The 13,987-nt window shown below is 34.7% G+C and overlaps 1 protein-coding gene across 9 annotated transcripts in view; it reads right to left on the reverse strand.

The window, feature by feature from the left end:
* Window positions 1-1,869: 1,869 nt before the first annotated feature.
* The window catches only part of Ahi1 (Abelson helper integration site 1), a 176,500-nt gene continuing 164,382 nt past the window's right edge, over window positions 1,870-13,987 (reverse strand). For 6 of the 9 annotated variants that reach the window (XM_058581423.1, XM_046449989.2, XM_046449998.2 and 3 more), the window contains 2 exons: window positions 8,541-8,643; window positions 1,870-3,222 (listed from right to left, as the gene is read on the reverse strand). In XM_058581423.1, the coding sequence (XP_058437406.1) occupies window positions 3,220-3,222; window positions 8,541-8,643 (106 nt within the window). In that variant the 3' untranslated portion in view covers window positions 1,870-3,219. Of the gene's footprint in view, window positions 3,223-8,540; window positions 8,644-13,987 lie in introns of those variants that run through there. The other 3 variants (XR_009227370.1, XR_009227363.1, XR_009227367.1) reach the window with 3 other exon arrangements.

The following is a 13,987-nucleotide window of genomic DNA, read 5'->3' on the forward strand; positions in this document are numbered from 1 at the left end:
GAATGAAGTGCCTCATTACCAAGTTTGCTTCCCGGGTCTACGCAGAGAGTAGCTGTCTGCGTCTGCCCAGTTAGCCCATTGTTAAGCCTAAATGATGCTGACGTTCAATTCTCTTGCAGATAATTGGGTCCATCCATAGATGGAGTTCTCCAGTCAACACAGCCTTTTGATTGACATGCTTCTTGATGTTTTTATTATCTCTTATATGACAGGAATGGCGCCTTTTCTGTTTTTTGAAAAAAGTGTTACTGTACATGTAATTAGTTTGATTCTATAGAAACTATTTCTTAAGACACAAGAACTATATTATGGAATAAAGACATCAAAATAATTATGAGATAAACAAATGATCAGTCTAAAAAACAATTTTTCACTCAGACATACTTCCTTTTTTTAGGTGGTTGTTGCATTACAAACGTATTACATGTTTCTTTCTAGTCTCTGAGTGGATTGATTTTTTTAGTTACTCTTGTGAATGCAGTAGTCACCAATGACAAGCATTTACTGGCTTTGCTATCCATAGTAACTGAGATCCAGTGCTTCAGAAATCTCCAGTGGAGTCTGAAAAACCTGCATTTATAGCTGGCAATGATATTTACAGACCATGAGCACTTGGATAAGCTACTTAACCTTCAGGGTCTTGGTTTCCTTATTTGCAGATTAAGGAAGATTTTATTTACTTCACAGATTTGACGTGAAGAGTACTGTACATGAGGCTATGTGCAAAAGCAAAGTGAAGATTTTGGGAATATTTTCTACAGTTAATTTCAATTAAGTAAAAATTGAAATACACAGAACTTAAAATCTAGATTGTTTAAAAATATGTCCATAACTTACTTAATATATATGGCCCTCAGATGAAAACAATTTCAATATATATAAAAGTATAAGGTCACTAATTTTTGTTACAGCTTCTAAACTTTTTTACTTTATGGATATTTGTGGTTTAAATATTTAGTGACATGTCATATAAAGCTGTATAACAAAAAGTTATTTTGCAGATATAATCTTACTGAATTTCCTAAAAGGAAAATGTCTTCCTTTAATAAAAATTTCCATAACTTATGCATAAAATTAAGGTTAAGTATTTGCTTTTATGTGACAGAAATCTTGCAAAAGATTTTAAAAATATCAAGTGTTAACTATTAATTTGATTAATAGTTTTAATAGATTTGTGCATTTTAAACATAAATTTGCATTTGTGGTGTAAAATAGTTTATGTTTTAAACCTTTTGAAAACAATTTTTATTCTAGCTTTACAAGTTCTCTTTACAGTATAATTTTTGATACTGAAAAAACCTTAATATTTTCAAGATAAATTTGAATCAGTAGTTAGGGAATACATTCATATGAATGGTTAAAAATTATTTAGATATAGAAGATAATGGAAAACTGTTGCTTAAAGAAAAGAGATGACATGGGATAAAACTGAATAATTTCAGAATAAAGATATAATAAAGGAAGCCAATTAGTTGCTAAGGAAATGTATAGTGTCATAAATCACAAAATAGATTCTGGTGTCTCATCTATTTATTACTGTTATCTCCTATACCCCATCTCATCTCAGAGGATATGAAAAGATGTCTCACTAAACTATTCTATTCATAAATATAGCGATAATATTATATCATCAGAAGGACAAAGTAGAAAAGGACTGGTCATTGAGTAGAACCAATTTCTCGTCTCATCTGTTAGTTTTAATTCATTTTTTTTTCACGTGAACACCAAGATATTAACAAATGCTTCACTTCCCCTGATATATTTTTTCATTTGTCTTGATTTAAAGTAATTCTACTACCTGTTGAAATAATTTTTAATTAATTGAAAACCAAAATCAGAGATGCACATCTCAAAATCATGAGCTGAAACTGCAGAGAGACAAACATCTTTATTTTTAAATTATCAAGTGCATTCATAAGACAGAAAAAAACAAGCTTGTACAAGGGTGACTCAAGTTGCCCAGGCCCAGCTGTATGCGTCCAGAACAACGAAAGTTTGGCACGATCAGAACAGAACTCTGTGTTGATGGCTGAGGGCTTCAGCTGGCATCAGTGCTGCTCTTTTAAAACACATCTTTTAATTTTTTCTCAAAAAAAAAAAAAAAAAAAAAAGAAGTCTCACAGCAGGGTCATGTTTACCAATTTTTATGCTTCTACAACATGTGCAGGGATAGAGCCAAATATATTTTTACTAGAAATTTCACACTGGGTATACATCTGGGCAAAATTTATACCTCAATGCCCAGAACTTTTTCTCACTTCTTATTTTAATGGAATCAATTGTCTAATTTGGTAAATAAGTTTTCTAATGTTATATTAGTTTTGATCTTATTGGGGCTAAATATTTTATTAATAGACAGCATATAATTGAGAAAGAGTAGTCAAGAACAAAAAATTGAATTTTCCTATTATACCAAACTTCAAAAAATATAGTCATATAGTAATGACATTGTTATTGTGGAACTAAAAAATAAATAATGCAATATAATAATTAAAAAACAAATATTAAAAATAAATAACAAATAATATAAATATATAAATTACTTATATTCTTAAATATGAACTGCCTTTTTTAAAAAATAAAAACATTTAGAACACTGTTGTCAGTCCAGCCCAAAATCACTTTTAGATTAGGTGTATCAAGTTACATATACGATTCACTGAAAAGAAACACAAATGTTTAATTCTAAAAAGCAGACTTCCTTTTAATGCCTTTGTTACTAGGACCATTTTGAACACACAATATTCTGAAGCTGCTTATCTTTTAAATAAAGTTAGTTTTAAAAGCAGATACTTCATATTTTGAGCATAACATCACACATATAACCACAATACAGATACAATAATATTGAATGATTACTTAATGGATATTCTAACAATGCAAACACTTTTTATTCACGTTTGCTGCGTAGCAATTACATTTTTTTCTTTATTGGTTTTCCAACAGTGGTAATGCAATTTTGATGTAGTTACTGATAATACAAGTACTAATACTTTGACCAACAACGATTACAACAATAGTTTGTAACAATTAAGCTCAAAGACCACATTGATTTCTCCACCCACCTCTCTTCTGATTTTTCATAAGGATAAGAAGTAGTGTATTCTTCCTTTCTTCCCTTTTATCTGAAAATCTGATCTCTAAAGAAGAATTCCACTTGATTTAATTTGTCATTTCATTTCTGTGTATTTAGTTGTGTCTTCATTCTTCTTCATCTCTTTACTAAGAAGAAAAGTACACAAAAAGTACTAAATGTGTCTTTGGTCACAACATATGTTAGTGTGCCCAGGCAACAGCACAAGTAAGAAAAAGACATTGTACAACATACACACACACACACACACATACACAACCAAATAAAATGAAAATATTAGTTACCTATCTTATAGCTTGTCTCTCTAACATACTGTTTCATTGTGTCATTAACAATTTAAGGCTTGTTTAAGCATTGAGAAGATAAGTGAAAAGAAACTTCTCATCTAGAGACTGGAAGAAATAAAAACTCTGGGTAACTTTCAGAAGTTTAGGGCAGACAATTAGAGTATGTAAAGTTTTTCCTTCAATGAGGAAAAAAAAATCATCATGGATGTTACTTCAGTGTTGGTGATTAGCAAAGATACAGACCGCTTCATTAATAGCATGCTTTCATTTAGTCTATGGCTGTGTCTATTTTTATAATTGAGTTAATTATTATTTTTCAAAATTAATTTAAAAACTGATTTCATTTTTGACCTAAGGCAGCTTTGCTATAAAACAAATTATACCATTAATAAAATCAAGAACCAGTATGCAGATGAGACAAGAGGCTGCTTCCTTAGGGATCACATGGTAGGTGCTCTACAAGTAAGGCACAGTCAATGAGTGGGCTGAACCTGAACTTTTTAATGTAATTAACCATATAGCACTATGGAACATCTGTCTTTCCTCTAAGCAGAGAGGCCATAACTTGATGCCCCTTAGAAATAACCTAGCTGAAGCTTGGAATGAGGGTAAGACGGTGAAGGTGACTGAACTCCATTGAACATTCCCGAGAAAGGCCATGACTGGCACATGTGTAAGAAAGGGCAGAGGGAACCATTCCCTAAGTGTTCTCCCTGGGGCTCAGGCAGGTCAGTGAACATCTGTGCTTTTAGGAACAAGTCCAATCTTATGTAAATGGTGACATTATTTTTTTTTGTATGCAAGAAAAATTATATAAAGAGAAAAAAATTATTTATTAGTACAAGTTTCCTGATTTTAACTTTGTTAAATGGAGCTATACAGCTTGTATTACATATGGAAGCCCAAAAATATGTTCAAGAGAAGCTCATAAAAGCATCTGAAGCTAAGTATAAAAAGGTACAGATATGGCATGACAAGATACAATATCACTAGGGGCCAAAATGTATCATAAACTTCCCTTTTCATATATATTAAGGAAAAGTATGTGAAACTTGCCCCAAGTTAGGGTTTGATAAAAGTGGAAAAAAAAAAGTACTAAAAGCTCAAATTAGTGCAGGGCACAAGTTACATAGAGACCCTAAAAACTTCCGAAAAGGATAGAGGAAGATAAAAGGATATTAGAGGAAGAATGTTACAAAACAAAATGAGGAGTTCATGGTAATGGTAGGAGAAAAAGGAAGAAGAAAAACAGAAAAGGGAAAGGGAGACAAGGGGAGATGAACAGCTGGAAATTAGTGAGATGGATCCTGCAGGTGCAGACGATGTAGGACAAGTTAAATGAATCAGGTGGAGACTGCACTGTGAGAAATAAACAAAGAAGCCAGGAGGACCCTCGGGAGGGGGAACCAAAAAGAAATTTCAGCAGAAAAAGCTGAAGTAGGCAGCAAAGGAAACATCTTTAAGAGAAATGATTTAGACTAAGAAGAGGAACAAACACATTGGATAGAAAATGACAAAGACTGTCCATGAGAGGAAGAAAAGGGACAGGATAAAGGAAAAAGAGCAGAGATGGTCAAGTGTGCACCTCTGACCACTGAAAAGCAAGAGTGGTGCTTGGCATGACATATGCTGACAGCACAGCCACCTTCCAGCTGTAAGATAGCAAGGGTTTGCTTAAGATGGTAGAGAGATCATCTGACCTAAACAAAACAAAAAATCCAGGTCCCTCCCTTCTCTGAGGCACAAAGTACCACAGCTAACAAAGGAAGAGAGTTAACAAAGCAAGGCATTTTAAAAGGCACTTCAGATGAAAAGAAAAAGGAAATCTATGTAGCAAGACTATGAAAATGAATATGAAACTAGGTTGTGTGTGTGTGTGTGTGTGTGTGTGTGTGGTGTAAAAAATAAGATTCAGAACAATCCTGGGCTCTATCCCATAAGAAATTCAATACAATATATATTCCCTGAAGGTGTGCTTCTATGGCCAGACACCATGGTAGGTGCTGAGAGAAAAAGTGTGAGTGTGTTATGGCCTTTGCCCATAAGCACTGTGACCACTTGCAGAGGTAACAGACAAACAAATCACCCTGAACTTGGAGCCAGGAGACCTTATTCTAGTTAAGGTACTAGTGCTTGTGACTGAGACTTTGGTGTCTTAAGTGTAGAAAGAAGAGACTGCATTAAAGAATTTCTGAAATTACTTTCGTTTTCAAAGAAATGATCAACTACTATGTATATATGAGAGAAAAATAAGAAAATACATAAATGAAGAAGAAATCACCACAATCTCACTACTCAGATAACTAACATCTTTTGATGTATATTTTTCAGTATTTTATGTATATAACATATAAAAACTATTTTATACTCATCTTTTAAACTTAAAAATCTTATTATACTCATCTTTCCATGTCCATAAGATACTTCCATAACATATTCCCCAAAGGTGTGTTTCTGTGGCCAGACACCATGGTAGGTGCTGGGAGAAAAAGTGTGAGTGTGTTATGGTCTCTAACATTTAAACATATTATAATTTAATCGACCCTTTATTCATGAAAGTTGAGTTTTTTTCCTTCTGTTTTTAAAATATCTTTTCTGATTTTTATCACCTTTAACCAAATCTTTACATTTGTACTTGAGTATCTTCCTATAGTAGACTCCTTAAAGTAAAACTGTCAGGTTAAAGTACATAAACTTTTCGTTTGTTTTGAGTTGGAGTCATGCTATGGTTGAGCAGGCTGCCCTCAAATGATCTTCCTGCCTCAGTTTCCCCAGTAATTTGGGACCACAGGCATTAAGTACTGTGCCTGGCTACGTACAGATTTTGAAAACTTTTTATTAAAAAACATAACAGGGGCTGGGGCTCAGCAATAGAGTGCTTACCTAGCATGTGTGAAGCCCTGGGTTCGATCCTTAGTACCACATAAAAATAAATAAATAAAATTAAGGTACTATGTCCATCTACAACTAAAAAAAAGTATTAAAAAAAAAAGAAGAAGAATTTATCCTTCACAAAGAACAAGTCAATCTCATCCTATTACCAACAGTACAACAGGATATCCACTCTCCCATATTTTCATCACTACTAAATTCTAAGTTTTGAATTATCATTTTGTGAGGGGGAAAAATATACTTTTATTGTTTTAATTTCCAATAAATTTAATCACTGGAATGCAAACATTTTTCATGTTTATTGCCACGTATTCCTTTGTCCTATGTACATCCTTTGACAATTTTTCTACGGATGCATTTCTTTTCCTTAGTATCTTAGAGCTTTCTGTGTGTTATGGGTATGAATCTTTTAGGTAGAATCCTTCTCCATTCAAGGTGTTGTTTATTTAAACATTTTATGGCCTTTTTTCTTTTTAAAATGCCTAATTTTAAAGTTCCTATTACTTAAACTTAAAAATCAGCTTAAAATTGTGTCTTAGCTGGGGAGAGAGGCATATGTCTATAGTCCTACTTACTTAAGAAGCTGAGGCAGGATGATCACTTACCTTCAGGAGTTTTGAGGCCTACCTTCGCAACAGAGTGAGGACCCATCTCAACATTGTCTAATTCTGGCATAAATGTTGAAGAATTACTCCTTAACCCATAATTACACAACTATTCATCTATATGCTTCCTGTACAATTAGATTTTATTTTTTTTTACAATTAAAATATTTTGAGTCCAGGGGTGCTAGACCACCAAGCAACATCCTCAGCCCTTTTTGTTTTTTGAGATAGGGTCTTGCTAAGTTGCCCAGGCTGTCTGTGAACTTCAGATTCTCCTGCCTTAGCCTCCAGGGTAGCTGGGATTATGGTCATATGGGGACTACAAACGAAATTTAAAAACAGTTAATGGAGTTGAGCTGATTGCTGCCAGCTACTCAGGAGGCTGAGTCAGGAGGATCAGATTTGAGGCTAGCCTGGACAACTTAGTGAGACTCTGTCTCAAAAAAAAAAAAAAAAAAAGGGCTGGGGATGTAGCTCAGTGATTAGAATCCATATGGAAAACAGAGTAGAATATGTTCAATCTCCAGTACCATACATATACAAAAAGAGAGAGAGAAAAAAAGAATCCATATGGAAAATATGAATCCAGTTTTAGGAAAGTGAAAAAAAATCATACATGTGAACATAAATAGAGAGCTGTAACATTTCATTTTCAACAGACCGATTTTTTTTTTTTTTTTTTTTGGTATAGGGGATTGAAACTGGGGCACTTTACCACTGAGCTATATCCCAAGCCCTCTTAATTTTTTATTTTAAGGTGGCCTCACTAAATTGCTTAGGGCCAGGCTAAATTGCCCAGGTTGGACTCAAAACTGTGCTCCTCCTGCTTTAACCTTCTGAATTGTTGGGATTACAGGCATGGGCCACTGAGCCCAGGAAGACCAATTTCTCTTCTTCCTAAAGAGAAAATAAAGCCTTCTGATAGGACTATTCCCAAGTACTCCCTACCAGAAAATGTCATTCAAACACATTTCTCCACTCTCCCATCTCAGAAGCAAAAGCAATTCCGTAATTCCTTAGGACCCAGAGTTTATGCCCAGGCTCCCAAACCTTGAAGGGTTCCTCCTCAGGTGGTACTGTTCTCTGGGTTTGTGAATGTTCTTGTCATTCCCCTCTTTATAAGGATCTTCTCTATACTCAGTGCTTCCTACTATTTAGTTCAATCTTTCCTTTGTCTGGAGTTTTGGAAAGTAAGGCTATTCTGACAGCCTTTTCCTTTGAGGCTAAGGATACCTGATTTATGCTTCCAGGACCCTCCATCAAAACTATCTTCTCCAGCTGGGTGTGGTATCACATGCCTGTAATCCCAGTGACTCAGAAAGATCCAAAGTTCAAGGACAACCTCAGTAAGTAAGTGAGGCCTTAAGCAACTTAGCAAGACCCTATCTCAAAATAAAAAAAAAATAAAAAGGGCTGGGGACATGACGCAGTGGCTAAGTGCCCTTTGGTTGAACCCCCAGTAATAAACAAACAAAAAACTAAACCAAAAAACCCAACTATCTTCTCCAAGGCCACAAATGGACTGTGGGCTATGAATTCCAAAGGGCATTTGTCAGTCCTTCTGTCACCTCTCCTCTTCCTGGCATTTATCATTTTTGACCATATCCTTCCTAAGACTTTCCCTATTCACTGTACAACACAATCTTTTCCTGGTTTTCTTACCTCTATTAGGGTGACTTTTCGGCTTGTTTGCTCATTCTTCTTCACCTGCAAGTCTGTTTTGTGTCCTCGGTCCTCACGGCTTTGTTCTTTGCCCATTTCAGAACTACAGGAATGAAAGACAGGGAACAAGGAGCAGTAAGAAAAGCGTTGTCATAGTTCAGAGGAGGCTTTGATCTGGTGAAGTGACAGTGGGAATAAAAAGGGGGATAAATGGGACGATCTGAGTGAGAAAACCGTTTGGTAGAACTGTAAGAGAAATTATCTGTGGAAGACAGAGAGAAAGAATTACCTCTTTTCTTAACCTCCATGAGGGATAAGAATAAAACAAATTTCATCGCTTCTCTGAAAAAACATTAGATGCCTGGGAAACTCAAAAAGTTTTATCAACTTAGATGGAAATACACATATAAACACAGAATATTCTTCAAAGGCAGAAAAAAGAGAATGAAGTTTGTGCATATGAAAGCTGTAACATCCTGACCTGTGGAATGGCAATGGAGCCTTTCAAATAACCCAATGGTAATATTCACAAAGTTATAAAACCACGTAACTGTAGCTATGTGGGAATACGTAGCGGTGCAATTTATGTTAGGAAAAAGAACATAAAAACAATGAAATAAGAGAAACTGAAAAAAGAAGACCACATATTTTCTGTAGAATGTCCAGGAATGATGGGAAACACCCAGGTAGAGCTTAAAGAAGATGCAAGAATTTAAAAATCTGGTAATTAGTAGGACTGAACAGGGAGGGATCTTATGGACAAAACTGTATTTCTTCAAAATTCATGTTAAAGCCCTAACCCCTCTTGTGACTAATTGAAAACAGGGTCTCTTAGGGAGGTAATTAAGGTTGGTAAGGTCATGAGGGTGGGGCCCTAACCCAATATAACCGGTCTTTATTTTTTAAAAATCTTTTCACAAAAACAATTATTTAAAACCATGTTTAAAGTTTAATCTACATCATTTACAACATGCATAGCAATGAAAAATGATATGCCTAAATGATTTCTGCAAATATTGACACTAAATAAAAAAATGCCTTCTCATTGTTGGACCTTTCTCTAATAAGACACAATGGGGATCTGTCAAACAAAACATTTGGAAAATGAGTGCTTTTCTATAACTACATTTGTTAGGGTTTGCCATCATATCCTATCAACAGATTTTACATACGTAGGAATAGAACAGTGTTACTGGAATACTACAGAGTGCTATCGAAATTATACACCTTTATTTTCATAAATAGCATGAAATATTATTGAATATATCTGTCGTCTCACTTTATGCCAGCAGATCTGAATGGGTACTTTTGAAAATTTAATTAATTTAGATTTTTAAGCACATTGTTTTTCTTTTTCTTATTGGTTCTTTTTAGTTATATAAGACAGCAGAATTTATTTTGATATAATTATACAAGCATGGAATATATCTTATTCTAGTTAGAGTTCCATTCTTATGGATGTACATCATGGTGGGATTCACTGTGTTGTTTTCATATATGTACACGGGAAAAGTATGTCAGATTCATTCCACTGTCTTTCCTTTGCTTATCCCCTCTCTCCCTTTCTTCCATTCCCCAATGTCTAATAATCTACTGCACTTCTATTCTTCCCTTCACCCACCACTGCTTATTGTGGATTAGCTTCCACCTATCAGGGAAAACATTTGACCTTTAATAAACTTAGCATGATAAGTCTCCAGATCCATCCATTTGTTGGCAAATGTCATAAAGTCATTCTTCTATCATAGAACACCTAGGTTGGTTCCATGGCTTAGCTATTGTTAAATGAGCTGCTATAAACATTGATGTGGATGTGCCACTGTAGTATGCTATTTTTACTCCTCATACTGAGGAGTGGGCTAACTGGGTCAAATGCTGGTTCCATTCCAAGTTTTTTGAGGACTCTCCATACTGCTTTCCAGAGTGGTTACACCATTTGCAGTCCCACCAGCAATTTGTAAGTGTATATTTATCCCCACATCCTTACCAACATTTATTGTTACTTATATGTATTCTTGATAAATTTAGAAGGAGGGGAAGAGACACATATTCTCTGAAGTAGGGAAGAGGTCACTAAAGATGCAGTGCAAAGGTGGCCATCTATAAGCCAGGAAGAGAAGACTAGAAACCAATCCTGTTGATATCTTGATCTAGCCTTCATAACTATGTGCATACAAATTTCTGTTGTTTAATCCACCTGCAAGTTTGTGGTATTCTGTTAAGGCAGCATTAGTAGTATTTAAATGAAGTAATTAAAATGAAGTCAAGATGAGTGAGAATAGAAAGGTTAGAAATTACAAGAATAAAACCAAATGAAGTTCACACTTTCAGCTTTATCTCCAAGGAAATGATGTTTTGAAGTAAAAGCTCCAGTGTCTGTGGAAGCCAGGGTGATAAGGTGAACAAGGGAAGCCAAGGACAATACTAATAGCAATAACAATACAGCGGACTATGGCAAACTGGAGAGTGGATGACCCATCTAAAGGGGAAAGTCCACTATTTCAGCTCCAGCGATGGATGTCATGAGAAAATGTGGAATTGTGGTCTAGAATTTTAAATTATTTTCAAGGGAAGTCATAAATCTGCATTTTTTTTTAAAGAGAGAGAGAGAGAGAGAGAGAGAGAGAGAGAGAGAGAGAGAGAAAGGGAGAGAGAGAGAATTTTTTAAAAAATATTTATTCTTTAGATTTCCGCAGACACAACATCTTTGTTTGTATGTGGTGCTGAGGATCGAACCTGGGCCGCACGCATGCCAGGTGAGCGCGCCACCGCTTGAGCCACATCCCCAGCCCATAAATCTGCATTTCTTACAGGTAAAAACTTTCTATATTTGGAAGAATGATAAAGTTACACACACACACAAACACACAAGGACTCAACTAAAGATATCAGGACTATATCTGGCTCACAGCTCTGCTTCTGGTCTATGTATGTTCTAGGTGCATACATTTGCTGGCCTGAGGGTGTGCCGTGAACTTCTACATTTTTGTGTCTTAGTTCTTGCTATCTTTCTGATTTCTATGTTGTTCTTTTCTTGTTCACCCCATCTCTATATGGTCATAGAGCCTTAAAAAGCTGCCATCCATTTTTCATTTTACCTAACCACAGAAGAAAATCAGACGGTAGTAACCCTATTCTCCTTTCATCTCCCCCAATCAATCAAACAGCTGCCTTGCAAAAACATACAACATCTGGCCTTTTGCTGAAAGCCAAAATGGAGGAACAGGGACCAGATTCATCTTTCACCTAAAACAACATTAAAAACTAATCAAAATATAAGAAACAATAATTTTCAAGACATTGACTCACAAGCATTTAAGGACAATGATCCTCAAGAGAAGGAAAATGAACATGAAAAGCATATAGCTTGGTGTCTTGAGAATTTCCAGGTAAGGCCGTAGGAAGGAGACTCCCTGAATGATAGGAGACTCTGGAGAGTTCAAGTTGGCTAGAGTTCACAGAATGACAGAAAAGGAGAGAGAGAGAGAGAGAGAGAGAGAGAGAGAGAGAGAGAGAGAGAGAGAGAGAGAGAGAGAACGAGAATGTCATGGTGAGAGAACCTGAAGATCTGCAAAGGTTCCTCCTCATGTACTCAGCAGAGTACTAACAAGCACATGCACTACTCGAGGAACAGTGCCTATCCCCACTAGCAATGAACAGAAGCTCTTCCTGAGAAAGCCCAGACATTGGACATACAGGAGTAAAACCTAAAATTTTCAAAGAACTAAAGCAAATCATTTCTAAAGAATGAAATGAAAGTATGAGAAAAATGTCATATTAAATAGAAAATATTAGTAAAGAAGAAGTAATACTAAATCTACACAAATTCTTCCATAAAACTGAAAAACTGGGAATTCTTTCCAACTCATTCCAGGAGGCCAGTATTATCCTGTTACCAAAAGTAGACTAAGACATTACAAGAAAACTGCAGATCCCCGTTTCTCATGAACAAAATGCATGTAATTCTAAATAAAATTTTAGCAAATCAATCCAACAATTTATAAAAAGGATAATATACCACTATTGAGTAGAATTTGTCCCACAAATGGAAGATTGGTTATCAGTGTTTGGAAAAATTAATGTATTTCACTATATTAACAAATTTTTAAAAATCATATGGTTATAGCTGTCCAAATCTCAAATGGGATCTGCAAATGCTAAAGTCCCTTATATAAAATGATGACTTTTGCATATAACCTATGCACATCCTACTTTAAACCATCTCTAGATTATTTACAGCAACTATTACAATAGAAATGCTATGCAGTCCTTACACTATGTTGTATAGGGAATAATGAGAAGAAAATAGTCTATACATTTCCAGTACAGATGTAATTTTTTCGCTCAAATACTTTTGATCTGTGGATGACTGCATCCCACAGATGTGGAATCAGCAGATACAAAAATGGGTACAGTGGGCAGACTATACTTAACAGATGTAGAAAAAGCATTTGACAAAAATCTAACATCTGTTCCTGCTAAAAACTGGCAACGAACTAATAAATAAATAAAACTACTTGATAAAAGGTATTTTTAAAAGATATGACAACATTATCCTTTAAATGATGAGACTGAATGCTTTTCCTACTCAATTTCCATAAGATCAGGAACAAGAATGTGTACTCTTATCATTTCTAGTCATACTAGAATTTAATCATACTAGAACTTCATACTAGAATTTAATCAGTATAATCAGCAAGAAAAAGAAAAGACAAGTTGTTTTAATATCACTAATCTTTGGGCAAAAGATGTGAACAGACATTTGGTCAAAGATATATATATATGGAAGATAAGTGCATAAAACAATGTGCAACATCATTAGTTGTTAGGGATATGCAAATTCAAACCACAATGAGATACATCTATAAATTAGAATGGGTAAAATTACAAAGACTGGCTATACCAAGTATTACTGAGGAAGTAGAACTCTCATATATACTGGTAGAACTGTAAAATAGTACAATCATTTAAAAAACATATTTGGAAAACAATATAGTAGTTTATTAAAAATTTAAATATAAAACAATTATATGATCCAGCTGTTCCATTCCTACATATTTTACCCAACAAAACTGAAAGCATGTATTCACAAAAAGACTTAAACATGAATGTGAGTATCAGCTTTGTATGTAATGACCTCAAGCTGGAAACAATCCAAAGACCATTGAATAGGCAAATGAGAAAAACAAACTGTGGTATTTAAAACTCTAGAAAGTGAGAAAGAAATGATTAGTGATTGCAATGAGATGAAAGTTAGGGAAGGGAAGAAGTAGAAGGGAGAAATTATAAAAAGAATGTGAGAATTCTTGAGAGTTAATTGTGGTGATAGTTTATGGGTGTGTATCTATGTCAAAACTTAAACTGTACTTTAAATACATGCATTTATTGAATATCTAGTATTATTTTTATTCAAAGTATTAGAAATATGTATGTGTACAAAAAATCTG

Source organism: Marmota monax, unplaced genomic scaffold, assembly GCF_021218885.2.
Source record: "Marmota monax isolate L192 unplaced genomic scaffold, Marmota_monax_Labrador192_F-V1.1 WCK01_AAM20220418_F8-fsc00030, whole genome shotgun sequence".
Lineage (NCBI taxonomy): Eukaryota > Metazoa > Chordata > Mammalia > Rodentia > Sciuridae > Marmota > Marmota monax.